The following is a 27,210-nucleotide window of genomic DNA, read 5'->3' as shown; positions in this document are numbered from 1 at the left end:
TTTTCTCATTACAGAGCGAGCCTACAGAATAGCAAGGTTACATTTTAAACAACAAGAATTCCTTAAAAAATATCTCCATCCAGTTCCAAATCATAGATAAGTGAAACCCTGACAAGAGCACATCTCTAAAGAAAAGAAACCCCCCCAAAGTTCCCCCAAAACAAATCCCCCCCCCCCCCAAAACTCCCAAAGTTAGCTGGAGATCACAGTTTCAAAGTCCTAGGCCAGATTAACCCTTTCGTTCAGTGGATTTAAAAAGAAAAAATATTCTAAAAAATCAATTTTTGCAGTGAACCAGCTGAAGGACTCTGGGGAAGGGAGGGACAGAGATTTCTTCTTGTACTCAGAGAGGGGAGAAAGACTAACACAGTGCATGCCACAGTCACAGAGAGCAAGATCACGGTTCATTCAAGGATGTGATCCTAGAAGGGGTCACCTGCATTAACAAGTTTATAACGAGGTGGTGGAGTCTCTTCCCCAAAGCAGATCTTGTTAACTGGAGGAGGAAGCGTTGTGCTGCAAATGAACCAAAGGAGGAAAAAAAACCCAAACAAAAATAGAAGGAAAAAAACTCCCAAACAAACAAAAAAAAGCAAACAGGCCTTCTGAACGAAAACCACCATTGTAAACTGTCCAGTTTATTTAAAAAAATGACTACAACAGAGACAACATGAGATTTCACATCTAGACTAGCTTCCTGGTGTCGCACGGCACAAACATACAACAGGTTCGGTTTCTGTCTTTATTTAAAAGAACAAAGCAAAGAGATCGGAGTTGGGTGCTAGAGGCTTCCGTTTGTTTCCAAAAAGAAGTGTCATGTACATATATAAACCCTTCTGCACAAAGAAGGGTCTTGTCATGTCTTGAAATATTTTAAGTTTTGTCCTTCATGTTTTATGGAATAAAAAGTTCGGCCTTTTTATTGCATGAAACTAAACCTGGGGTTTTGGCCCCCGCCACGCGTCTCCCTGCCCATACACCTAGCTTCTTCTTCTTCTTCTTGCATAATTCGTTGAGATCCTCCAAACGGCAGCTGACTCTCTTGATCCTGGAGAGGAGGAGGGGGAGGGAAATCACACACTCATCGTCATGCTGGGGGAATACTGGAAAGAGAGACAGAGCCAGGGTGAGAAACCCCCAGGCCGAAGGGGGATGTAAGAGGAGGCTGATGACAACTACGCAGCGACCTAATTGGATCGAATAAATCAGGAGGAGAGGATACGCTGGAGACTTGAATTTATCAAGGCGTAATCTGCTCCGTAACTTGCCTTTCCAGGGAGAAAATCAGCAGAACAGTATGGGGTGAGATGCAATTTAAAACAAATAATTAACATGCGTGTGTGTATATGCTGCTAATAGGGGAAGACGAGGAGGGATGTCTGCAGCCACGCAGAACACCTTGGATTGGCACGGCCAGCACAGCTGTCTGCATCTGTGCCAGCTCCTCTCCATCCCATGGGATCCTCTTCCCTCCATCCTGTGGGACCCTCTCCCCACTTCCTTGGTCCCTTGGGTCCCCCATCCCACCAAGGACCCAAGCTTGCACCCCAGAGCGTATTTCTTTCTCCCCACTTTTGTCCCAGAGCAGCTCACACACAGCACGAGCCATTTCCAAAAGGCACCCACTACCAAATCCACCCGCCCCCGTGCCGGGATGCACCGGGGACCATCCCTCCCACCCCCAGGGAGGCACTAACTCACATTGTCGTTTTGGAAGGAATGGAGAAAGTTGCCTCCCAGCTCCCCGTCGTCTCTTGGAGTGCCCGGGGGATTGCTAATGCCACTTATGTTGTTTGGAGAATTCTGCAGGAGATGTCAAGGGACAGGCAGTGAGCAGGTCTTCTCACCCCTCAAAACACCACGAGGGCAGGACAGAGCTCCACCTGCCCCAGTCAGCTCCCCCCAGTGTGCCCCCATCCATCAGGGTCACACTACCATCCCAGTGCCACTTACTTTTGGAAGTCCATCTATGTCTCCTGACCCTGCACCAGGGGACACAAAAGGAGAACAGCCTTATTGAGCATGAAGCGATGGCCCCTGCTTCCCCCTGGCCTGCTCCCCTCCAGACCCCCCTTCCAGCCAAAGGCTCTGCTTCGAGCACTGGTCCAAACCAGAGGTAGGCACTGGGATGCTCTGCTGGCATCCCCATACAGCAAGGGCACGGTGGGGGGCACCTAATGCATGGGTGCTCACCTAACGATCCATTCATGTGATGGGGCTCCATGCCGCCCATGCCGCCCATGGGGCCGTCAGAGCCAGGGCCCATCGGGAACTACGGAAGAAAAAGGTGATAAAACCCAAAATCAGCCACAAAACCACCCTGTACATCTGTCATGGCCCCAGTGGTTCCTGGAGACCGTCCCCTCTCCAGCCATCCCTCTGGAGTGGGGTGAGAGGTGGGACATGGGGCACGTCTGGGGACTCACAGTCCTGTGATTTCACCTATAAAATTTGGCTGGATGAGTGCAGGCAGACCCCGACCCATGGCAGCACTGAGGGCTCCCTCCAACTAGTATTTAAAGAGGTTTAACGTCTGCCCACATCCCACAAAACACAGCATCTCGTGGGACATGCAGCTGCCACCACCTCGGCCAGAGCAGCAGGACCAACACTCTCTTAATAAGCATAAAAAATTAACAAAGTTGCCCAAGAGTTAATCGCTTTTTGATGGTTTGTTTTATTTCTGTTTTGTAACAAATGGCTGAAATCAATTAAACTGCTTTACTCACAACTGATGAAGTTAATTATGATTTGTTATGGTATCTGATATGTAAATTATTAGAAAGCAGACTTACATTCGATCGACTGCCTGCGGGTGGTACTGGATTAATCATTGTGTAGATGTTGTCACTTGAATTTGTTGAATCTGTGTAACAGTGAAGCCCAGTAAGTCGGGTGATTAATTCATTTCTTAATTAAAACAAACTCATGCCACTTGAACTCATTCTTTTGTATTTTATCACCTAAAATTCCCTCTAAGTACCACCATTTTCTGGCTAATTTGTATTTAATGAAGATCCACAAAGTTTTTAATCACAGAAACTCAACTGTGAAAAATAATTCAACTCTTGGCTTGGAAGTGCGGTGAGTTAATTCCCTGCCATGCAGTACTCCGAGCCCCCCCATCCAAATCCATAGGGGGATACAGGGGTATATAGGAACATCCCCAAATCCCACCCTGAAGCCAAGCAGACCATGCTGCTTGCTCCCCAGAAAAGCAAAAGCTACATAAATTGGTTATTGCCAGTTGGGCAGGGGTTGTCCGTGCGTGGTGGCACAGCCCCAGGATGGGGGGTCTCTGGGCAGGGGAAGGAGCCCATAGGGAGGTGACCCTAGTGAGTGGGGGCTGGAGAGGCTCGTACCTGCGGGACTGGGCATGATGGGTGTCCCCGGAGGACCACCACCACCAGGGGGGCCCTGCGGAGAGACGACGGAGAGAGGGTCAGCCATGCCAACACCAGCATCATGCACCTCCCCACGTTTGCAAACACCTCCCTCGGTCAGATGTTGCACCCCAAGCCCAGCCTGGCCCCCAACACAGCACTGATTCCCCGCAAACTGCAAGAGCTCCCCATGCAGTAACATCTAAACTAAACAACTCAATCTAATCTAACCTAAAACTCATCTAAGCAACCAAAAGAAGGGAGATTCAGGCTGGACATGAGGAAGAGACTTTTTACACTGAGGGTGGTAAGAGCCTGGCCCAGGTTGCCCAGAGAGGTGGTGGATGCCCCATCCCTGGAGACATCCCAGGCCAGGCTGGACGGGGCTCTGAGCAACCTGAGCTGGGTGAAGATGTCCCTGCTCATGGCAGGGGTGGCACTGGATAAGCTGTGAAGGTCCCTTCTGATTCAAATTATTCTTATGATCCTCTGATTTCTGCACCCCAATGACAGGACAAACAGACAGAGTGGGAGGACTCACCACGTATGTACCAGGTGATGAAGAAGAGTATGGGATCTATACAGAGAAGAGAAGCTGGGTTCAGCTGTGGGGTGCACAGTGGCCCCTGTGGGCTGGACCCCAGCAGGGCACAGCCAAGAGCCCCCCCTGCCCAGCCAGGATGGGGGTTCCAGGGCCCACCAGCCCCCATAGCTGCACCCCACTGCAGGGAGAGCAGCATGGGAGCAGCGTTTAGGTTTTAGATGCAGCCTGGGGAACACCCTCTCGTTAGCATGATTCAACTAACGAGGAATCACCCCGTTCGTGGGACGGTCCCTGACCAGACCTGCTCTTGCTTCAAGGACTGCATGATACTCACTGAGTTAGCACTGCTGGGGTTCGGCCACGGTCTGCCGGCTCCCGGCCCCCTGGGGTCAAAATTAAACAGGAAAAAATAAAATAATGTGTTTTTAGCCACACGATCCCACGAAGCCTGAGTTGGCAGTGAAACATCCCTGGCATGGGTTTTGCCTTACATGTTAATTCCAGGCATGCCGGGACCAAGGGAGTTGGGTGGAGGTCTCATGCCGCTGCCGTAGTTCTGCAACAATAAGCAATGGTCAGTGTACTGTAATGGGAATGGAAAATGGAGAAAACAAGAGAAGGGAAAAGAAAAAAGACAACAACAACGAGCAAACAAAACAACCAGAGGGTTAATTTGCAAAAATGAGCTTTAAAAAAACCCTAGATTATGATGAATGTACAGGCAGCTAGCAACTGCGTTTATAAAAAATCCCTTGGCAGCTAAATATGGAACGGAGCCAGGCTGAGCCCCAAAGTCCCCCCTGGTCTCTGACGCCATGCTGTCGGAGGGAAAACAGCAACAGCTTTTTGGGTTTGTGTTTTTGTGCAGGAGAAAACAAGGGCAGGAGGAGAAAAGAAGGTCATGCTTGGAAGGCTATTGCTGCAGAATAAGGATAGGAAAAGGCTGCGCGAGCATCCCCAAGACAGAGCATCCAGCCCCTGCTCCCAGGATGACGGCTGGAGCAGGGAAAACCAAGCCAGGCATGTTTTCCTGGTGCTTCTCAGCTCCCTGCTACATCCCCCGAGCAGGTCTGCAGCCCTGGGGAGTGGCTTAGGACAGGCAGCCCCTTGGGGCTCCACTCCTGGCTTAGTTCAGCCCAGCTTAGCCTCCAGCCTGGACTGGCAGCCTCAGATCTGCACCCCTCATCTCCTAAAACTAGCTCTAGTACAAAGCCCAGCCCAAGGCAGCGAAGGAATTCCCTGAATGCCGCGCTCCATTTGGTCTGCGCTTTGCTCCCTGTGCCCTCCAGGCAATGAGCAGCCGGATTTAGGTCACGCTGCCGTGATGCATCTTTTTGGGCTGCATTTCTGCCATTTAGAGACAAAATTGCCAGGGCAGGAGGTGGCATGGCAGGCTGCTTCCTATTTCGCAGCCCCTTGGAGCACTCTGAGCTGGATTTCAAGTGCAATACTTCAGCACTGTCGATTCTTTCCTGGATTTACAGATGGACGGGAGCACGGTGTTCCGCTGAGGGCAATGCCAAAGTTTGTTTTGAAGAGGCAGAAGAGGGTTTTCCCCAAACAAATTACCAGCAAGTCCTTAATTGATCGAAATTCCAGCCATTTACACTGAATAGTAGCAACAAATGCCTTGTTCAAAAAAAAAAAAAAAAGTGTTTTTAATTGGAGCCGAAAGGCTGGAAAAGGAAGCCATCTGAAAGATGCTCAGGGAGGGAGCGCAGCTGTGCTGAGCGACCTGGATGCCGAGCTCTGGCAAGATGCTGCTGAAATCCAGCGAGCTACAAAACCTCTTCATCGAGGCACTGGCAAACCTAACTCTGGCCTCTGCAGAGCTAAAGCTGCAACTATTAAAGGGAAAAAGGCAGCAGCCACCAGCTGTAAGAGATGATTCATCGCTGGTGCGTAACAAGTAGCTGTTGTCAGGATGCCGGGATGTCCTGGCTGGATACTCTGCTGTCCTTTGGGATAATTTAAGGTGCATTTGGGAAGGTTCTGATGCAAAGCTTAAAAAAAAACAAAAGTCCTGGGCACACAAGGTGCGAGGGGCTGCTGGGTTTGGTTGGATATTTTTGGTGATTGCCTGTGCTTGTTCCTGGGAGGCAGCACCCGGCAGGTGCCAGATTGGGAAGCCCAGCGCCTCCCCAGGGGAAGGCAGCCTTTTCAGATGCCTCTCCCCTAATGTACCTACACAGGGAATGGCAGAGTCAAAAATAAAAGCTCGGAACATTTCACAGCTCCTGCCGGCTCCCAGAGCCGCCGCCAGCCCACGCGGTGCTGAACGCACGCTCACGGCTTCCAAGTTTTGCAGCGAGCTCTGCAAGTGGGAAGCGAGCAGCCTCCCCCAGGCAAACGGCCGCTGCTCTCCTTGGCACAGGCCATGCTAACAAATACCATTTTTTTTGGGTGCGATCCTCCTGGGAAGGAGGATTTTAAGCAGAGCAGTAGTGCTATCGGAGAGCTTGTCTGAAACGATGCTCGCACAGGTTCTTTATCCCCTGCCCTAGGATGGATCTGGGTGCCTGCAGAGACAGCCGGGTATCCCTGAGCAGCATCCTCAGGCTGGTGTTAAAAAGAGATGACACAACTCCCTCTTTACACAATATTCGCTTATCTCAACAGTCTCCAGGGGAAAAACAAAACAAAACAAAACAAAACTCCAGCGCACCCGCTCGTCTCTTGACAGACTCTGATCCTCACACTACAAACTCAACGTAGGCGATGAGGCAGAGAGGACAAACCTCCAACCAAAATATGGTAATCTGGTTTTGAAGTCTCGCAGAAGGAACAAACAGGAGTAAGTCAACAAAAAGCCACGCCGTAAAGTCAATCAATGGAAAGACAGCATATATTAACCCAGATCTGCTTAATTTCAAGAGTTCACTCCCCTTGCCGGAAACAGAGCGCTCAAGCAGGCAGCAGGGAAGGGCAGGCGGAGGGGAGCCTTGCAGAGGAAAGCCTTATTCCCCTGCTAAAGGGATCTTTGCCATTTCTTTTTATTTATTTATTTTTAATGCAAACCTCCTTTCCCTTTCCTGCTGTTAGGGTCATAACTATTTCCCAGGCAGGCAGTGTAATGCACTCAAAAGGCTGCTCGAGGACGGCACTAAGTGCCATCCCCTTTGACAGAAGGGCAAGAGGGAGGTTGCAATACCCTTAATGAGCTCTGAAAATCTCGCTCCCGTTAAAAGGAGGGATTTTCCAGATGCAAGACTAATGTAGAACGCATTAACACTAATGGGGAAAGAGGGCAGAGGGGGGAGAAGATGCTCTTTGGCGCCAGGCTTACCTGTGGACCAGGACCCATGGGGCCCATCCCTCGCGGAGGATTCATCCTTTGCATGGGGCCGCCCATGTTCGGGTGCCCTGTTGGGAGGAAAGCAGGGGCGTTACACTGCACAGCAGCCACTCCAGGTCCCAAACTAACAGCTAATGAGAAACGTTAATGTTCAACCTCCTCCGCTGGGTTTACCTTGCTGCCGCGTGGGATCCATCGAATTGGGCAGCAATGGCTGTGTACCAGGAACAGCGCCCGGGGGCTGTGAAAACAAGGGGAGGAAGATTTTAAAAAAAATAAGAATTGCTAAAATGCAGCCCATGGACATGGATTTGGGTTGAGGCTTTAGGCTTTCAAGACGCATAACCTCTCCTGCTGCAGCATGACCTGTGGCTGCCCGAGCATCCCACATCCCACTGTGTCCTGCATCCCGGCATCTTCCTACAGCCTCCAGACATTTGCCTCCCCTTTCCTTTCAAAACCAGCCTCTAAAAACCCAACAAGGCACCAGCATTTCCTCTTCTCCCTGAAGCCCACATGCCATCAGGCTGCTGTATTTTAGGGGAGCGGGGGAAATGCTGGGCTGTGCCGGGCAGAGGTGTCAAGGCCAGCAGGGAAAGGGGACCAACAGCACTGCTCCCTGGTATTTACACATCGCCAGGGACAAACTGTACAGGTTGCAGCAGCTCATCGGCTGCAAACAGGGAGATGCTCCATTTGCAGCAGAGCAGCATTCAGACCTGTCCCCACACAAGCACGGGGGGAAGGTGGATGCTCCCCTTCCCCAAACACAGCTCTGCTCTGGCAACACAGCTATTTAAAGTTCAAAGGCTGCTCTGAACAGATAAAGGGGGAGAAAAATGCAGATACCATCTGCCTGGGGGAAGCAAACTGTAAACAGTTTTGCTACAGCACTGCCTTTTATTTGAGTATCGACACAGATCCTGCTGCTAGAGCACAGCGCAGGCACCGGCTGCACATGGACACACTGAGGCAGAATCTGTCCGGTCCCCATTACTTTGCAGCTTGAAGCTGGCAGCAGGATGAAGATAAACCAGAGGGGTTGTAGTGATGGATATTTACACTTCTGCTGCCTGACCTTCCTGCCCACCTGTTTATTCCTCTTGTCCCTCTGGATGTGACCATAACCTCGCTGAACTCTTGGTAGGAAGAAACTTGTGTTTTATATGTGGTGACTGGGGGGAAAAATCAAAATCTTTCTAATTAACTTTACCCACTGATGGATGCTCGACCCTGCTGGAAGAGCAACCACCCCAGCTTCTCACACTCACCTCCTGCAGTTCTGGGTACCACAGCAGGACAGAGGCCTGTTAAACCACCCCATTAGAAGGTGTCATTAATTAATACCTTGCTAAACTAGCCACCAGTGCCCTGGGTGGGAGGCTCTTGGAGGTCATACATCAGCCCCCCCTTGACTTTTTCTCAGCTACATCTCACCATCATTTTGCAGGTTCCAGTGATTCAAGCCTCAAACCCATCAAACACAAACACGAAGCGAGCTGCTACATCCTATTTCCTGCCTATCCTGCTTTTTCTGCTAATAAGAGGTATCTAAAAATAATAGTTAGCCAAAAAACAAGCTCCCAAGTTCATTTTTGTGCAGTCACCTTTGCTATGCAAAGGAATTGCAGGTTTCCTTTAATGACAAATAATCTCTGGTTTGGTCATTACCCTATGGATCTGCACAGCATCACTGGGAACAAGACAAATCCCTCAAGCAAAGGCCACGCGTTCGGGCAGCGCGTGGGGTGGAAGCCTCTGTGCGTAAGGCCAGAAACAAACTGCCCTTGTTTAAGCTGGGATAAGAGGATAAACCCAACCCAAAAAATTCAGCAGTGACCTGCCCCGCTTGACCCCGCCGCTGCTCTAAGCAGTCGGTCAACCCAGTTGTGGGATTATCTCCATCACTTTAATTTTCTGCGATCGCAGGGGAAAATCCAGCCAGGCAGCGAGCACACACTGAAAACACCATAAATAAAAACTGGCACACACCTCACCACCGTTTACACCATGGATACACCCAAACATCAAAATAAAATTTAAATAAAATGGTTATGTGACACTTGATGCTCCAGCACCAAGACAATGAAGATGCCTGAGGGAGGGGATGCTCACCATCCAAACCCAAGGGGCACCTGCAGGATGCCTGGTCTGTGCCCCCCTCCCCAAATAACAGCCACCCCCAGGACACCCGCCATTGCAGTACCTGGTTGCCCATCCTGATGGGGGGCCGGGGACCTCCGGCGTAGCGCGGTGACATGAATGGCTGCAGGGACACAAAAGGGAGGTGAGGCCGAGCTGCTGGGTGGCAGCACGCTCCCCACACACGCCGGTTAGACTGTACACACCGTGTTTTTCTGTTATTTTTGTCTGGAGACATCCTTTTTTAAAAAAAGTGATATTTCAAAAGACAAAAAAAAAAAAAAAAAAAAGTTGTCCGGAGTCCATTTTTAATATTTTCGCTGCAGATTTATTGTTTGAGAGCGTGTGACATCGGCAATACTAGGTGAGGCTGTTAACATTAGTGCATGGGAAACCCCGAGCGTTAGATACTGTTCAACGTTTAAATATATAGAGATATATTAAAAAAGTGGCAAATAAGCACATACAGACACGCACACATAAAAAAACCCCAATGCTAAGTACTGAAAAAAAAAAAGAAGAAAGACTTAAAGTTACTTTTTTTTTTTACAACAGCTGCTACTAACAGAAGCTTAAAAACCCACAAGTTAAATTTCTCAGGCTACCTTGGGAAGGTAAAACAGTCTGATACCCATGATTGACTTCTCAGTTTATTGACAACTGCACATCCAAAAAAGAAAAAAAAAAAAAAAAAGAAAGAAAAATGGGGAAAAAACCCAGCATTTTTGCTTTGGAGCTGGGCTGCCCAGGGGATGTCCCGGGGAGCGGGCACCCGCTGCCCCGCATACTTACAGAGGAAAAAAGAAAAAGGCAAATCGAGCGCACGTCGCGGTTCACAGCCCTACCCATCGCCTGTGTCTTTACCTGACTGTGGGGTCCCATCATGCTGTTAGGGTTGTGGGGTGGAGGCTGTGCGTGTGGCGAGGGCTGTGACCCAGGCGGTCCCTGTGAGGTCAGACAGTAGAAGGAGGTTATAGATTAGCACATGAAAGCGCAGAAAGAGCTAAAAAAAGGATTCATGGGTGGACCTGTTTTGTTGGGAAGTCGGTTCTCTCATTTTAATTTTTTTTTTCTTTTTTTTTTTTTTTCCTCTTTCTAATTGAGTTTCTATTCATTCGTAGCTGAACAATGAATAATGATTTATGCAAAAAAAAAAAAAAATCAGAACATCTGTCAAAATACAGCAGCCACATTGACGGTAAACGGTCCGGTAGTTCAACCAAGTCTGCAATGATAAACACACAGGAAAACACTTTGCAAGGGTGTGCAACGAGGAAGAAAAAAATACACAGGAGAGGACCAGAGAGGTTGGGGGGAAATATAAAAAAGCACCCCCAAACCAAAGAAGAAAAAAGAAAAAAAAAAAATCATTTTATCCTCTCTCATGCCAAGGCTTGGAGACACCTCTGGGGTTTTTCGGTTTTTGTTTTTTTTTGGTAGTGGTTCAGTGGAGGTGCTGGAGCGAGAGGACGAGGAGCACGTCCCAGCTCGCGCCTGGGCAGCATTTGGCCGGGGCTGCATCGCCAGCCCGTGCGGGTGCAACATCCTTCCTCGAGGTGCATTCCCTATGGACGCCAGTAAAATGGCTTGCGAGCAAAGAAAGGATGTCTAGGGGAAAGAAGGAGAGATTAGTCGGTGCAGGTTTAAGGCTGTGATGCAGCAGCCGCTGATACTTTGGGCTTGAACACACACTTTTTTCCCTTCCCCCTCCCAAATTTCCCTTCAAAAAACAAAATTAAAATTTGCTTAGAAAAATGTGCTCAGTGCAAGAATAAACTGATGCGTGTTAACGTAAGGAGAGAGAAAAAAAAAAGTATTTTTTGAGTCAAAGGAGGTGTAATTGGTAGAGAAAGCAAAGGAGCTTTGTCAGGAGGTGATGGGAAGCGACGGCAGGCTCCAGAACCGGCATCAGAGCAGATGTTCTCTACCTGCCTCGTTACTAATTTCAACAAGTGTTCGCCTTCTAGCTGCTGCCAGCAATGGCATGGTTTGTTACCATGAGCAATTTTCTTAATTAACAGACATTAATTAGCCATTTAGCAATTTTGCAAGCATTTGTTTAGCAGCTTTCCTAAACATGAATACCACTGTGATAATGGTACTGATTAGAGGGTCCCCTAATTAACAGTACAGGGAAGGAAAATTGAAATCACATAAATTAAAAAGGGAGGGAAAGTTAATGAAGGCAGGACATATTTGCACCTGCAAATCTTTTGTACAGCAGAAACTTGAGTGCAATGTAAATAAAGTAAGAGGGTGGGTTTTTTCCCTCTTTTTTTTTTTTTTAAATTTGAATGATTTGGCGGCGAGATGGAGCCAAGCGGATTTAAACTACCAGCCTCCCTGGGCAGGGAAATGAAGCCCCACCATTTATACCACCGTTTCTTCTCCAGGAGCCAAAGGCAACCAGCCTCTACAGCCCAGCAAACCTCAGCTGGAAGAGGTCACAGCACCTCAGGACAAGCGTCCTGGTGCCAACACAACTGCCTTCTCCATCCACGTCCTACCACAGTGGAGAAGACAAACCTCTGTGGTCCAGCTGTAGCATCAACCACCTTTAGCAGAAGTCATCTCCATGCAAGAAACTTGACTTATTTTTGCTTCTGACATGGGTAATTCTGTCTGTGCAAATCCAAACCACACCAGAGGCAGCAGCCACCTCCCACCACCGGTTCATGGAGGACAGCACTCCCCAATGAGGTCTGGCCACCACCAAAGCCTGTCCCACACATTACAGCTGCAAGATTTGGACTAGGGAAGAGTGGCAACGGCAAACAAGCGATGAAACCAAGTGGTAAGGACAAACCAGGACTCACAGAGGCCATCTCTCAAAGTCCATCAACACAAGAGTCAACAGGTCCTCCACAGCACCTGCTTTGCTGCGCCACAAGGATTAGGACATTGTTACCCAGGTACCGACTGCATGGGCACCCAGACACCATCCTGACGTCCTGGTTAAACCTCTGATGTCCCCCCTCTCATATCCCCTGGCATGTGAGGGTGTGGGGAAAACAGGTATGAAAGGTGTGGGGGACATGGCCACCCTGAAGGTGATGCCTTGGGGCTGCATTGGGAGTTTCAGAGCAAGCAGCGTTTGGTTCTTGCAAAGAAAACATCTGTAAGACACCGTGGCATTTTTCACCAGATAAAAATCCCCCGCGGCAATAGGATCAGGACAGTGTTGGTTGTCTGTGCTGCTGAACACATCCCCGGCACGTGGTCCTGCCTCCCGGCGCTGCTCCCCAGGATGCTCCGGGCTTGGTGCCGCTGCATCCTCACCGTTGTGTTATCCTGTGTGTGAGACCGCTGCATCCTGTGACTGCAGACACCCAGCTTGTGCAAATGTCTTGACAGGCAGGTAGGAGCTGAAAGGGGCTTCTCTTCCTTTTTTTTTTTTTTTCCCCTCTTCTTCTCTTGGTTTTTCAAAACAGCAATGAGCAGCAGCATCCGAAATGTTCACTCTGGGCTCCAACCGACACAGCCCCCTCCCGTGCCCCCACTGCTCTGTCAGAAACGCAGACCCTCTGGATATTGTTATCTCCATAAATATTTGCAGATGTTCCAGGGCCGGGACCTGCATTTGGCCGGGGCTGCCTGCCGGATCGGCTGCTTTTTCACACAGGCTTCCCTGGCTGCAGGGAAGTGGCGGATGATCCCGATGGATCCCGGCGGTTTGAGACAAGTGTTTTGCAGAGATGACACATGGGCTCCAACCAACAGAACAACCCCCCCCTTTTTTTTTTTATTTCCTTAAGAAACGTGTGTTTGCAGTTATTAACTAGTGCTGTTACAAGAGAAGGCTGAATGCACGCACAGTCCTGCTTCCTCCGCACCACCTCCCTCCAGAACCCAAATTCCAAGCGCCACATCCCCGCGGTAGAGCTCCATCTGACATGCCGTGCCGGGCGAGCAGGACCTGCTCTGCAGTTAACTCACCCACATCTCCAGACCAGCACTTTCCCCAACCAGAGAAACCCCAGCATCTCCCAAGTTCTCTTTTTCTTTTTAAAATATTTTCTTCCCAAACTGGATGCCTTGCTGGGGGGGGATTACTCTTCACCTTCCTGTGGCTGCCTCAAAAAAAACCCAAACATCTGAAATGGCATTAGAAGAAACTTTCTGATAGCTCATGTTGCTCCATTTCCCACCCCCTTCTACACTACAGGGACTTTAAAAGCCCAACCTGGCCCATCAGATGACCAAAGTTTGTTGCTGTTGATGCTTTCTAAGGGGAGTTTCCAGGCGATCAGGTTATTTCTACTCTGAGTTTTCATGAGCTCAACTCCTCAAAACTTCTTGTAAAATATTAAAGACAGAAAATGGCACGAGCAATCACAGCTCCGCGCGTGTCAATTTATGTTTCCAGCGTAATTCACCACAAATGGATCATGTTTTATGGGCTACATACTTTCAGCTAATGGGGGAGTTTTTCTATTTAAAAACATCTTCAAGCACCTCTGGGGGTGGCAGAACAATGCAGGACGGTACGAGAAGGCAAAGCTTCGCTGCCACAAGATACTGATAATTTAGGGTTAGCAACAGGAAGGCATCTTATATTTTAAAATACCTGCCCCTGCCTACCAGTTTTGACATTAGGAAATACTAAAATAGATGGAGATTAATTTAAGACACGTCTGAGTTTATATGAATAGGAGCTTTACTCCTACTGAAGGAGAGGGAAGTTCTGCAAGTTCTCAATGAAAAAAAAACAAGATATCCCTGAAGAAGCCTATTGGAGATGCTCCTGGTGCCCTTGAGAGGAGGACCATGCTCATCTTCCAGAACGTGGTGCTGGGTGAGGACCCAACTGTACCTTCCCAAGAGAGGGCAAGGCAGGGAAAAGCAAGGCAGGGAAAAGCAAGGCAGGGAAAAGCAAGGCAGGGAAAAGCAAGGCATGGCAAGTCGGGCCAAGTTCCCCCGCAGACAGTGGAAGGCAGCCGTGGGCAGGAGCTCTGCTTTGCCTGCAGCTGGGGCTCCCAACTGCAGAGCCTGGTTTTAAGGAATATGTTAAACACAAGCTCTTCAGGAAACAAACCCGTGTCAGTCAGAGCCAAGAACAGTCACCTCCATCTGGCTGGAGCACCCGAGAGAAAGTTGACTGCAAATCCCACCATATGCTCCAGACGCTTGGTACAAAAGCCTCGGGCATCCTACTAAACTTCCAGAAAAAAAAAACCCAAAACTTTCTCCAATGCTTGCTTTTCCTTTCCTCCAACTCGTAACTCACCTTCCTTCAAACCATGCCTGGTACAAGGATGATTGTGAGCTCTGCCCTGGGATTTTGCGATGGGCAACCCAGTTTTGTGGCTTTTGTGCCACCTCGCTGGAGCTGTTTGACCAGCGTGAACGGCAGCTTCTGCTACAACCAGGTGCCCAGGGAGCCAAGCAGGGGGAAAATGGTGGCATCCGAGGAGGCAGCAGGACAACATGGAGTCCGGCCTGGCTTCACCATCCTCACCCACCACGGGTGACCTTATCCAAAGAGCTGCACCCCAGGATGCGGGGAGGGCCGGGGATGTTGGGGCAATCCCCCCAGACTGCGAAGCCCCCCGCTCTCCCTGGTTCCCGAAGTCTCTCTGCATTAGGGGGCAGTGTGGGAACACTGAGCAGCCAGCGCTTTGTTTTGGTGCATCTCGGCGCCGAGCTGCTGATGCATAGCTAACGTAGCCGCCGACATTGATTTATGGTCAACTTTCCATTTCATCAGTGTGCGGGGTACAGGCGGCACGGGGAGCTCGTGCTGGGGAGCGGAGGCACGGCTGTGGTGGGGGGCTGCTGACTGGGTACCCCCCCATATTTATTTAGTTTTAGGAAGGTGCGGTATTAATTGCTTTCAATTTTTAATTTTCCTTCCTACATTTCCCTGGCATCCCCTCATCCCTGCTTTGAGGGATCTGCACCCCGGCGTCGATCCAGCTTTCAAAACAAAAGCAGGAACACCTCTGATGACCTTTACGAGGATGAGCAGAGGGTTTGTTTGTTGATCTCAAAGGGACAAAGAGAGAGATTTAAATAAAAGTATCTAGCCATTCCAGCCATCAGTCCAGCCACCTTTTGTCAGAGTGCTGCCCGGTGCCGTGCGTCGGCCAGCACTACGCGATGCCCAGGAAACCTGAGGGTGCCCAGGGCCCCTCCCATCCTTTTGGGAAGGTTTTGGGAGGCTCTGCGAGCTGCATTTCCCTTGGCCTCCCTCCAGATGGTCGCTGCTGAGCCCCAGCACGGGGCAGGTGCTCTCCCTGTGGATGGGCACCGCAGCCCAGGCTTCTCTTCTCCCCTTCCCGGTGCGTCACTTCTCCCTCAAGCTCACCCCTGTGAGTTTTTTGGCTACCAGCTCCCATGAATGATCCTTATAATTTTTTACCTTTGCCAGACAACAGCGCACATCCCAATGCACAGGGCTGAGGAGGTTCATGCACCCCCAGGGTGGCAAGACAGGGTTTCTGCAACTTCAGCTCCTGCTGTGATGCCCCACCATGCCAGGACAGGATCAGGCCCTCTAAAACCTCTAGAAAGAGTCTGCCCATGCCTGCTATCCTCAGGGATATCCCTGCAGGTCCCTGGTGCTTGCAGCATAGAGCAGAAGAGCAAGATACTGAAAACCCTCAAAACCTCTCCATCCTCTGGTCTCCCATCACTGGCCAAGGTGGTACCACGAGGAACCTCACCCGCTCCCACAGCTGGCACAGAAAGGGTACAGGAGAAGTGCTTTGCATCTCCTGTGATCTTTTTGGTCTCGCCCTCTTGAATTCGGTGCTTTGATTTCCTACAGAGATAAGAAATTACTCCTGCTGCAACTGTCTCGCTGCTGAGCATCCAGCCCACCTCTGCAAGAGTTGGTCTCCAGCACCCGCAATAAATCAGACGGGCTTTCACGCGGCGTGGGGGATGTTCAGTCTGTGTTAAAAGGTGGGATTTTTCTTCTCCCCTCCTCCTCTCCATCCCCAGGGCTGGAAGGAGAAACCAGATGTTGGAGGGTTTTCAGGAAAGGCAGGCTCTTGAGATGTCACATGCAAGCCATATGCATCACACCCGTCCTCTCTTCCCTCCAGCAGCGCTGGGGACGGGCAGCATCCTTGTGAATGACAGCTGCACCGGTGCCATTACTTCTGCTGGGTCTTCAGGACAACCCCAACAAAGGTCCTAAGAAACTGGGTGTGCTTTTGAGCCCCCCATCCCCAGCAGCTCCTCCTCCAGCCGCACAAGAAGCAGGGAGCTGCCATGGGTTGTTTGCTACTGAATTAGACCCTTGGCGCAAAAAATGCCATGGGAAGGCAGAGATATAAGCAGGGGGGACAGCTTGGAGGCTGTCAATGGGAAGAGTCAAGATGGGAGCACGCACAGCATGTCTGGGGAGATGTGACTCCTCTTCCTCACCTTCCGCTCTTGGGGAAAGCCAACCCATCCTCTTGAAGCCTTGCCCTAACTTGGTGCCAGTTTTGCAGCTCTGCGTGAAGCATGAGCACCAAAGGACAGTCAGCGTCGCCTCGGGGCGAGATCGGGGCTTTTGGAGACACATTTGTTGGAAGCGGCAGCTTGGCACTCAGATTGCTGGCAGCAGCTATGACCTGCGAGATAGCATCTCTGCTGTTGGCTTCACCCCGCGCTGCCGAGCGCTGCTACAAGATTCGCCTGTTTCAGGGTTCCCGATCGATATCGGATACTCTTACTTTGTCAGAAGCATGTTCAGGAAATGGGATCTCTCTAAAAAACCAAAAGACAGGACCCTACTTCCCCCTTCCTATGCACATGCAAACGGCAATACCACGCTCAGATATCACCACAATAAATCACAAGTGCCTTATCAAGTTTGCCTGTCTACTGCCTGAGAAGTTCTCCAATATACAAATCACAATACAAAAAAAAAAACAGCTTGCCAAAACAAATATTCCTTTAAACTCTGATCCCATTTGTTACATGAACATGTGTTTCTTCCTCAAGAAGGAAGATTTTCATGCACCAAGAGCTCACGCTGCTGCAAACCAGTGCAAAGAGATTCCAGAGAAATAAACACCCCACGGTTCAAGTTTTGAAAATTCCTTTTCCGAGTGCTTGTTGAGATCCCCGCCATCAGTGTCACCCCAAACATAGGTTATCCCCTCCTCAGTCAGAGCTCGGCACGGGAGAAGGAAGAAGCAAGGGGACTTTGGGGACTTTGCAAGGTATTTGCATACAAGGTGCCTCCACGCATTCGGGGACTTGGCTGGAGCCGGCTCCTGCCAGCGTTTGTTAATGCTTTCAGTGATTGCATTTGGAAAAAATCAAGCGGTTAACCAGAGAGGAGGGGAAAAAGTTTCAGGAATCAAAATCCAGAATGTTTTCAATTACGCACGTCTGTTAGGACCGGAGAACAAACACAATCTCAACCCAAACACAAACCAAGCAGCTTTGGAAAAAAACATCAGTTGTAAATATACAGTAACCTTATCGAGCAAGAAAGACGTTTGCAATAAGGCCACAAAAAAATAGAAAGCAAACGTGGACGGACAGCAGAACATAAGTTATTCCTAGACAGGTCAGCTATGCTAGCATGCTGCTTCCCTAGCATCCCCTTGGAAAAAAAACAAAACCAAAACCAAAAAACACAGGCACGACAGCGCGGACATCCAGAGCATAAGCGAACACATGCGCGGTGTGGAGACGAGAATTGGGATGAGCAGCAGCCTACCTGGAAGAAACCGGGTGGGATGGGGCCCCCGGGCATCCCGTCGTTCGGGGGAATGTTTCCAAGCACGGGACTCGGGGCGGCAGCTGCGCTCTGCAGGGAACAAAACCAGGACAGACATGGTGGGTTTGAGTTGGAGTTAAGAAAAAAAACACATTAAAAAAGCTGTTTCTCCTGCCACACCACACTGAGTCTATTAGCCCATTACCTCCAGAGCCCTGAGCATCACTCCCCATGCACCAAGCATCTTTCCTCCATGAGGGAATGAGTAGAAGATGCTCAGAGCCAGAGCAGGATGGGCCTCTTCAGTTTGCCCATGGAGAAGATGGCTGTGCAAAAACTGGGGATGATTCTGGGACTGTCTTTTCATTTACCCGGGCATTTAGTCTCATTAATACACAGAGAAGCCTCATCCTACGCAACATTTCAGGCAGAAGCTGTTTTAAGGCTTTAAAAATGCTTTTCTTATCCCATCTCCCCCTGCACGTTCACCAGTTCAGTTCTGCCCTCTGAAAAAGATGCTTCCCCTGACCTCAACATCACATCAAGGCTTTATTATGAATTTCCAAATTCATCGCACACTATCTGGGGGTAACGCTTCTGCTCACGTCTCCCTGGGAAGAGCCACCTGAGTGGCTCTAGCCCTGAAAAGGAGGGACTGGAGCAGACATGGGGTACCCGGACACCCCAGTCACTCTGTTCACAGTTACTTCCTCTCTCTGATGTACGTTGACGGACAAAAGGGCTTTTCCTGGTGCAAGGAGCAGCTTCAGAAGTGCTGAAAGAAGGGTGGCAACTGCCTTGGGAAAGCACAAGTGTGATGGGAGGCTCCTAGCCAGAAGGAAAACGGTAAGGAAAAGATATTTCTCTAAAGACCACTGCTGGTAACACATCCCTGCTGGATTAGGAGCAGTCACTGTGCCATTGAAGTACACTCTCCCTTACCCATCACCCCATTCCCAGAGCAGTTACAAGGGAGTCTCTGATATTAATTGGGTTTGGAACACTGAACTACTCCCTCCACAAATTTCTACAATTGACTTACGCACCTAAAACCACGTGTGGCTGAGGAAAATCATCCGCCACAAAAAAAAAAAATTGGTGGAAAAATTTTCCACCAAGAAAATCCCACGAGCAGATGGGATACACATGAGCCTGCTCAGGCTTGGTTTTACCCCAAAGCTTGTAGCACCTCAGCCTCACCAAATCCCACATCCCAAGAACAGCTGATCCAGCCCCGGTTGCTTTTCCCACCCTGCAAGGCTGATTCCCCAAAAAGAGACTTCCAGCTTTGTGAAATAACCGGGTAACCCTCGGTTATGGGGTCCTGCGCCCCTGGGCACAGCCCTTGCCATGCTCCCCTGAACAAGGCGCCCCGAGCAGCTTTCCCCACACCGACAGCCAGATCTGAGTGTTTTTACAGTTAATAAAAAAAAAAGTCCTGGCAGGAAAAATAAGCCTGCCCATTCCAGGCTCTTTTTATACATCAGACAGCAGCAAAAATAGACGGGAGAGGGAGTGAACCCAGTTCTCCCCCTCCCTCCATCCCCCCAAGTGGGTCAGCTATAAAAGTAAAACCAAATCTTAATCCAAGGCCATGAACATATTGCAGTTTCTCTGCAAAGCAGATGACGGTTCTTAATGCAAAAATATATAAGACCGAGCCCCAAAGTGCAGTGAGCCCATTTGGAATTTCCTTTATTAAACCCTCTATCACGCAAAACGCTTCTTTCCCAAGGCGGCAAGCGCCGCAATAAAGCTGCCAAGGTGATATTTTATGGTTTCAAGAGATTTCCAGCACACCACAATCCCTTGCTGGGGGAATCTCCCAACACAAAATGGATCCCAAGGCGGTGGGGAGTGAGGGTGGACACATATTTGGGGTTCCAGGGGGAAAGTACGCTGCCCTCCTCCTTCCCTCTGCACCAGGGAGGAGGGCAAAGCAGCCAAAGAAAATGTTTAAGCAAAATGCCCATTTTTCCACAAAACCACAAGAGTATTTTTCCGTGTTAAACACCCCGAAACCCCACCTATGCCTTTGCAGTGTAAATGGGGATTTAAAGTTCCTCACACATGTGGCACTTGGCAGAACTCTGTAATTAAAAACCCGCAAGTGCCCTGAGAATATCGTAGGATGGGAGCCAAATTGGTCAGCGCTTGATGAATGATTTACAAGGCTGCGAAGTGACATTTTATTTCTTTTTTATTCCCCTCCCCATCACCGCTGCTAAGGTAAACACTGAGGCACCTTTAGCCCTGCGAAGTGATGGCAGCATAGCTGTGGCTGGAACAGCTCTGCAAAACCATGGGGATGCACAAGAAAAGGAAGAAACGGGGGAAAAAAGACAGTGGGAACAAATTTCCCAAACCCCAAGGGTGAGTACCCAAACCCCGAGGGCTTTCCAGCACCAAATGAAAAAAAAAAAAAAAGAAAAAAAATGGACTTTTTTGCCCTCCCAGCTTCCCCCACCCTTTTTTTCACCATTTTGGTTAAGGAACTCTTTTTAGGGACGCTGGAGAGCACACATATATAAGTATGTACAAATCCTTACATATACATATATAATTTTTCTTTTCCTCCCAACATACGTTAGATTTTTTCCCTTTTTTTGGTGGAAGCGAGCAGAGCAATGACAATCTGGATTGCCGCGTTTCACTTCCAAACTGAAGCTCTCAGTTAACACACCGGCTCGGTACGCCAGCAGATGCCGTCTAAGCCTTTAAATCGCACACTAATTGCACTAATTGAGCTAACAGTCTCTGTTTCGTCTCCCTACCCTGAGTCAACCAGCGTCTTCTGGTACTGCTGTAGAGATCCAAGCTGTTGACTGTAGTGTTATTTTGTCAGCCATTAAACGATTCATCAGAGTCATTAATTGATTTATTACCGCTGCCTGCGAGTATAGCTTTGCAAATAAAGAAGGATGGAGGTCAGGAGGCAATGGAAATCGGACAAAACAGCACAGCCAGGAGCTGGGCACTTGAATTATCGATAGGAGCCCACTCGCGCAGGATGGCTGGCATGAGGTTATGGGGGAAAAAACAAGGGAAAAAAAGGAAAAATAAAAGATGTGCCGTTCAGCTGTGCTGCCAAACCAGTTAGGTTTTTCAGCTAAAATCTATGTAGGATATAAAAGGGCTATTAAAACCATCTTGTTTTCTTAACCTAGTCCTTAGGAAGACATCAGGCTATTCCACTGTATTAATTGCATTTAAGAGCGGCAGGGAAGAGGCACTGGCGCGGCTGCACCGAGCAGCCAGACCCTGGAGCATCCTGAGCTGCCCCGATGGCATCTCAGTGTCACCCAAGTTTGCTCTCCCAGAGGGGCTGAGCTGGGAACACAACTCACCTCCCCTCACCCCACAGCCCCGGGAGGAGCTGCGGACTGGGGCTTTTATTTATTTGCTCTCTTTACCGCGGAGTTGAGGTCTTTGCTAGGAGGGAAGGTTTGGTGCGAGCAGGGTGCGGCGAGTGGTTTCCTGCCCCCCGCCCCACGGAGACTCAACCTGAGAGGAGCTGTGAGGCACCACTAAGGCTGGAAGGGTTTTGGGGGACGGATTTAAAAACCAAAGCAGAGCCGGTGGCCTGAAATTGCTGTCCACAGCCCCAGGGTAATGCCACCTACGGTACCCCACAGCACCCAACAACGGACGGTTTGGGAAGCTGGGCAGCTTTCTGGATGCACCATACCCACGCCAGTCCTTGGGATTCAGCAGCTGGATTCCTCCTCTCCATCTCCAGCCAGCAGGTACTGGACAAGCCTGAGTCACCTGCAAGAGCGGCTGGGAGGTGGGATAAGGTGCTGCACCCCAATGCACCCCATCCTGCAAGGCTTCCAGCACCGTGCTGAGCCAATATCCCGCAGAGCAGCCCGTGACCCCTCACATCTCAGCTGGAGCGTCAGCCAAGCCCCGGCTTTCTGCCCAAACCTGACACACTTCGCCAACACCAGCGATGGTTTCTATTGACAATGAAAACCAGGTCCCAATTCCCATCAGCAGTATTTACTCTGCTGTTAAACACGAGCCGGTGTCCCCACCACCATCTTTGGGTTACACAGGCAGCTGTGCAGCTCAAACAAGCGTGCCATGGCTGCCTTTCACCAAACTTTTTTTTTTTTTAATTAACCTCCAAACAGTGGTGCAAGGTGCTGGCAGGCAGCAGGGAGGATGCTCTCTCTCTCCATGGGAAGCACCATGAGCACCAGCTGCTCTGCTGGCCTCAGCATCCACCAACACGACAGAGACTGGGAGAGCAAGTATCTTCATGGCACGACCTAAAGCCAAACTAAAGATGGCTGGAAATCTGCTCTTTTTTTTTTTTGGCAAAAAAAAAAGATAATTTTGCCCTCACTTTTCTCTCAGAAGAGCAAGACTGGAGGATTTTGGCTGGATCTCACACCACACAGCTGCAGCAGCACAAGGCACTTGAGGGCAGCTGCCTCTGGTACAAGCATGTGGGGATGCTCAGGACATGTTGGTGATCTGGTATCTATCCGTTGTCTTTGAGGTTTTTTTTTGCCTAGAGCACAGGCTTTGGAGCCTAAGCAAGAAACCAGCATGCAGGTCAAGACTTAAGCAGGCTGCGTAAACAGGTAATACAGAATTTAATTGGACTCCAGTTAAGCCTTTTCATCTTGTTAAAGCTGCCTTCATCTTACATAGCCAGGTTTTAAATTTAATAACAGAACCCTCCCACACCTCGCAGTAACCTGATTAACACTGGGGAGGATGGCACAGCGACCACTTCCTGCAGACCGGGCCCTCAGATGCTCTCCTGCATCTGTCCCCTCCACGGTGTGGTGGCAGCATCTGTGTTGCATCAACATGCATGAAAATAACTAAAATGCCAGCCCGCCACAGCCGAGGAAGTGCGATGACCGTCCCATGTGACAGAACTCACAAAGTTTGGTTTATTTCAGGGTAAAGAGAAGGTAAGAGGAAGATGGGATGAAGCTTTGTGTATTGGCAAGAGGAAGATGACAGGAAAAAAAAATGAAATGGGCTTGTAGCAGTATCCCCTTCATACCACCCAAACACCATCACCGCGCTCCCATAGGACGCTGAGCTGTGTATATAAGTTTATCTTAATTATACTTCTAGGATAGCGCAAGCTTTTTGTGCTTGCTTTAAATACATCACCTGCGAGCCGCCCAGCACGGGGTGCCCTGGCACACAAAGCACCAGTGTACGCCCGGCCGGGAACAGCCACGCTCAGCCACTTTCTTCCCCTCCTCTAAAAAGAAAGAAGCAACACCCAGCCCTGTATTTTCCTTGAGCTTAAATAAAAAAAAATAAATAAAAAAAAAAGGCAAAACAGTTGAATGGTGTTTCAAGCTAATACAGGGCTTTCTTTTTTCTTTCTTCTCCCTCTTGTAAAGGATAATCTGAGACAGCAGCTCTGGCCACGAAACAATAGGATTTTAATCTCTTAAATCGGCGTCCCCCTTATCCCTGAGAAGGAAACCCCTTCAGTCATTTAGAAGTTTGTAAATAAGGCTCTTGGTAGCATCTCGGGGACATCTGCTCCGCCAGCCCGACAGCGTTCCTGCTAACATTTACAAACATCCTTACGCAAACACCCAGCGCGCTCTGCTGAGCTGGCTTTCTCTAAATATATCCCAAGGAAATAACTTGGCAGGGCTGCAAAAATTTCACAGTAACCAAATTAAAAGGGGGAGGGGGGGAGATAAGCATGGGAGGTGTAAAACAGACTAAATGCAATTAGGCTCGATTTTGCACACGCGTGTGTATGGAAAGGTTTACAAAGGGAAACTTCTGGGAAGTTAAGCCAGGCTTACTGCTAGTGCTTCCCCTGACTTAGGAAGGGCTTTGCAGAGCAGAGTGCTCCGGTGCTTCACGCCACACAGTTGGTGCACAGATGCACCCCATGCCTGGTTTTTAGGGAAGTTTTGCCATGGGCATCCCTGAAATCCCCCATCCCCAGCACAAGTCCCACATCTGGCCCACACCAAACAGTCCAAATGGATCTGCTGCAATTAGCAGCCTGGAAAATGCTGTAAATAGACAGGTATTAATTACTATCAATTCTCCTCTAATAATTCTAGCAACAGACAGGGCAGGCTCTTTTCCAGCAATCAATACCACCCATTTCAGGGTTGTACCTGCCAAAACAGTTATATAAAATAATTATATAAATTTTTCATTAGATAATGCAATTGCTTAGGACTATTAATCTACCACTCATCTATCAGCACAGGATGCTCGGCTGCACGGAGGGCCACCCGGCCAGCACCGCTGTGCAGCTCCTCACACCATAAAGATGGATTTTCACCCACACCAGACACTTCGCTCCCGAAGTACCTACACAAGCTTAATGCAAAGCTTACAAGTTCATTTCAGATTTTTAAAAATTATTACTATTTTTAAAACCAAAAGGGAAATAGTCCCAGCAAGCAAAGCTGCCGGGAGAGGTTAATTTGACAGGAGTTTTCTGCGAAGTTGTGACGATTAAAACAGATGGGTGTTTGCTCCCCATGATGCCCCTAAGTTTTGCACCGCTGCCATCAGGGTGTAATTACGTGGGGTTGCGTGGTTTGATGCTTTTTGGTACATGCACCAGCTTGCCTTCCACCCCTGCCACGGCCAAAATCAAGTCCCCTCCTTTACCAGCCTTTGAAAAGCCCAGATTAAGGAAAAATACTGCCTCCCTCTCAAAAACAATAGTAATAAATTGGTAATGAGGTGCAAGGTAGGCTGGCAGCCCGATTTCTGCTTCCCAGCGCCTGTACAAATCACTGCTCCTCTGCATTCTGCCTTCCTCCAGATTGAAATTGCCAAGTGAATTTTGGAAGAGGTTATAAGAAAAGCTAGATTTAAACTGGTAATCTAATTTAAAAGAGGAAAAAAAATTAGATATAATCCATGGCTTTAGAAAAACAATGTGCCACTGCACCATGTGCATTTGAAAAAATATAGTTTAAACTTGTCCAAAGGATTTACTAACAACTAACGAGGATATTGCCAATCCCATCAGCTGGCCGGCACGCCGCAAAACACCCTAGAGGCATCCACCGCCCAGCAGCGATTTCACCATTAGAGATGGGTGCAGATTTGTTTCTCTTTTTTCATTTTTGCCACCACGTGTTTCAGCTAGCCGATCCCACCGCTTGCTGTTTGCAGTAACAATAACACAAAATGAGGTGCAAGTCTGGATGGGGAGAGTGATACCTCATACATAACCACCCTCTGGATCCAGGGAAGGGGGTGAGACCCTCCTGGCACCTGCCTTTGCAATGCAATGGGAAACACTGTGACCTCCCTGGAAAAACACCCATTTCCATTGTTTGGGCAGCAGGATGCTGTGGGATGGAGCAACAACACCCCAAAACAGCATCCAGCGCTTCGCCCCTGGGTCCACCCAGAGAGGACCAGGACCCGTCTCTGTCCCACGGGAAAACATCCCCATTTTCTCCATCACCTCCCGCCGCAGGGGAAAGAGAGGAGGGAATTAATGCAAATACTCCCATTCTTGTCATGCACTTGAATGCCAAAATATCCCATTTGCTTAAGCCTATTTTACTGCTAGCAGCTGCCCTGGTATTATTCCCCGACACCAAAGGCAAAGGGCGAAAGAAGTTGGTCCGGAGCAGGTGAACACCATCTGCCCATCCCCAACACGATGCTGATGGCCACCATCTCCATGTAATAACACAAAGCCCATTCGAACGCCTGCGAAAGGTTACGGCGGCGCTTTTTCAAGCGCTGCCGTAACCTTTCGCAGGCGTTCGAATGGGTTTTGTGTACCTATAGAGGCAGTCGTGCATCCGTCCCTGCTCGCAGCAGCCCCTGACGGATGTGCCTGCTGATCTATGAAGAGTAAAGTTTTTCCACAACGAGCTTTAAAAAAAAAAAAAAAAAAAGGTAATAATAATTTAAAAAATACTGAACCAAGTCCTCTCCTCTAACAAAGTGGCAAGTTAACAACAACAACAAAAAAATCGTGATTTTTAACAAAAGTGTCTTTGTTCATGTCTGAGGATGCTTCATAGCATCTTCTCTGCACAGCATTTTCTATTAAGTATGCTTGTGGAGGGATGGAAATGCCTTAAATCAAGGCGGAGGCGGCAGCTGATTTAAAAAAGGGCTGTGACTTGCTGGGCGGGGTACAAAGTCCGGCACCTTGTATAAACCCTGGTGAGGCGGATGGGGACTTTGCACAGGAGCAGCTGGCACTGCCGCGGCCAGAGCCACGGCAGCCTGTCAGAGCTCTAAATTAACCAGGATGGATGGACTTATTGTCAATTTTGGGGACTCCTGTATTTGGTATCAATGCTGGCTATGGGGTTTTGCCCTCCCCAGCACCCATCCTATAGCACCCACTCTCCTGGGAACATCGCCATGGCGAGCCCACCAGGTTTCTGAACGCTCGATGCATCCCCGGCAGCAAGTAAGGGCTTGGAAGTCCTTTGTGGGGCTGTGGTCATGCTCCGAGAGTCAACCCAGCCCTTGATGAGCCTTTGCTGGGACAGCAACATCGTGGCATCATGAGGAAAGCCGTCCACAAACCCCAGTCCCACACGAGATGGTTTTGCAATTGAGTGATGCCCTCGCTGGTGTGCATGGAGAAAAGCCACAGTGTCTCAGCATGATTCCAACCATTTCCAGGGTGATGTTTTAAGAATTATCAAAATATTCTGCCCTCCATGTGGCACTTTACACGTAAGTGCTGCCCAGGTACGGAGCTGCAGAGCATCCTGCATCCATGCAGCTTTTACCACCTAGGACCAGGATTGCGGAGCATCCTGTATCCCTATGACAAGCTCTGGGGGCACAGTTAAAGCCAAAGCAGTGCTAAACATCCCCAGAAATCACCCCTGCACATCTGCCAGGGGTCAGAGATGAGGGGTTTTGGGGAGGGGGGAGTGGATTGCAGCAACTTTCCCCTCCTTTCTGCTCATTTAATCCTCTGGGCTAATCCCTTCCAGCCATATGGAGCCCTCGCATCCCAAATCTGCCCCCGGGAAGCACCCACTGCTGCCCCTTCGCACCCCTTATCCCCTGGGAGCAGCACTTTGGATCTCAAAAGCAATGTATGAGGGCAGAAAGGATGCGAGCTTCCCCACAGCCCCCTGAGAGACGCTTCCCTGCAGCAGCCCCCCAACAGACCATGCATGCAGTTTCTTATTATTCACACTAAAAATACTCTTTAAACCCAGGTGAG

General features: G+C 49.4%; 1 protein-coding gene across 4 annotated transcripts in view; it reads right to left on the bottom strand.

Annotated features, from left to right (window-relative positions):
* Positions 1–617: 617 nt before the first annotated feature.
* Positions 618–27,210, bottom strand: part of SSBP3 (single stranded DNA binding protein 3) — a 51,121-nt gene continuing 24,528 nt past the window's right edge. Inside the window, exons 5-18 of one of the 4 annotated variants that reach the window (XM_082052386.1) lie at positions 18,030–18,119; positions 10,229–10,309; positions 9,429–9,488; positions 7,397–7,463; positions 7,214–7,290; positions 4,419–4,483; positions 4,262–4,310; positions 3,925–3,960; positions 3,363–3,417; positions 2,796–2,866; positions 2,194–2,272; positions 1,954–1,982; positions 1,702–1,803; positions 618–1,048 (exon numbers count right to left, since the gene is read on the bottom strand). In XM_082052386.1, the coding sequence (XP_081908512.1) occupies positions 920–1,048; positions 1,702–1,803; positions 1,954–1,982; positions 2,194–2,272; positions 2,796–2,866; positions 3,363–3,417; positions 3,925–3,960; positions 4,262–4,310; positions 4,419–4,483; positions 7,214–7,290; positions 7,397–7,463; positions 9,429–9,488; positions 10,229–10,309; positions 18,030–18,119 (990 nt within the window). In that variant the 3' untranslated portion in view covers positions 618–919. Of the gene's footprint in view, positions 1,104–1,701; positions 1,804–1,953; positions 1,983–2,193; positions 2,273–2,795; positions 2,867–3,362; positions 3,418–3,924; positions 3,961–4,261; positions 4,311–4,418; positions 4,484–7,213; positions 7,291–7,396; positions 7,464–9,428; positions 9,489–10,228; positions 10,310–18,029; positions 18,120–27,210 lie in introns of all 4 variants that reach the window. The other 3 variants (XM_082052388.1, XM_082052387.1, XM_082052389.1) reach the window with 3 other exon arrangements.

This window comes from Streptopelia decaocto (genome assembly GCF_964273445.1).
Source record: "Streptopelia decaocto genome assembly, chromosome: 5".
In the NCBI taxonomy this organism is placed as follows: Eukaryota; Metazoa; Chordata; class Aves; order Columbiformes; family Columbidae; genus Streptopelia; species Streptopelia decaocto.
The sequence above is the reverse complement of the archived record's forward strand: the minus strand, read 5'-3'. Positions and strand labels throughout refer to the sequence as shown.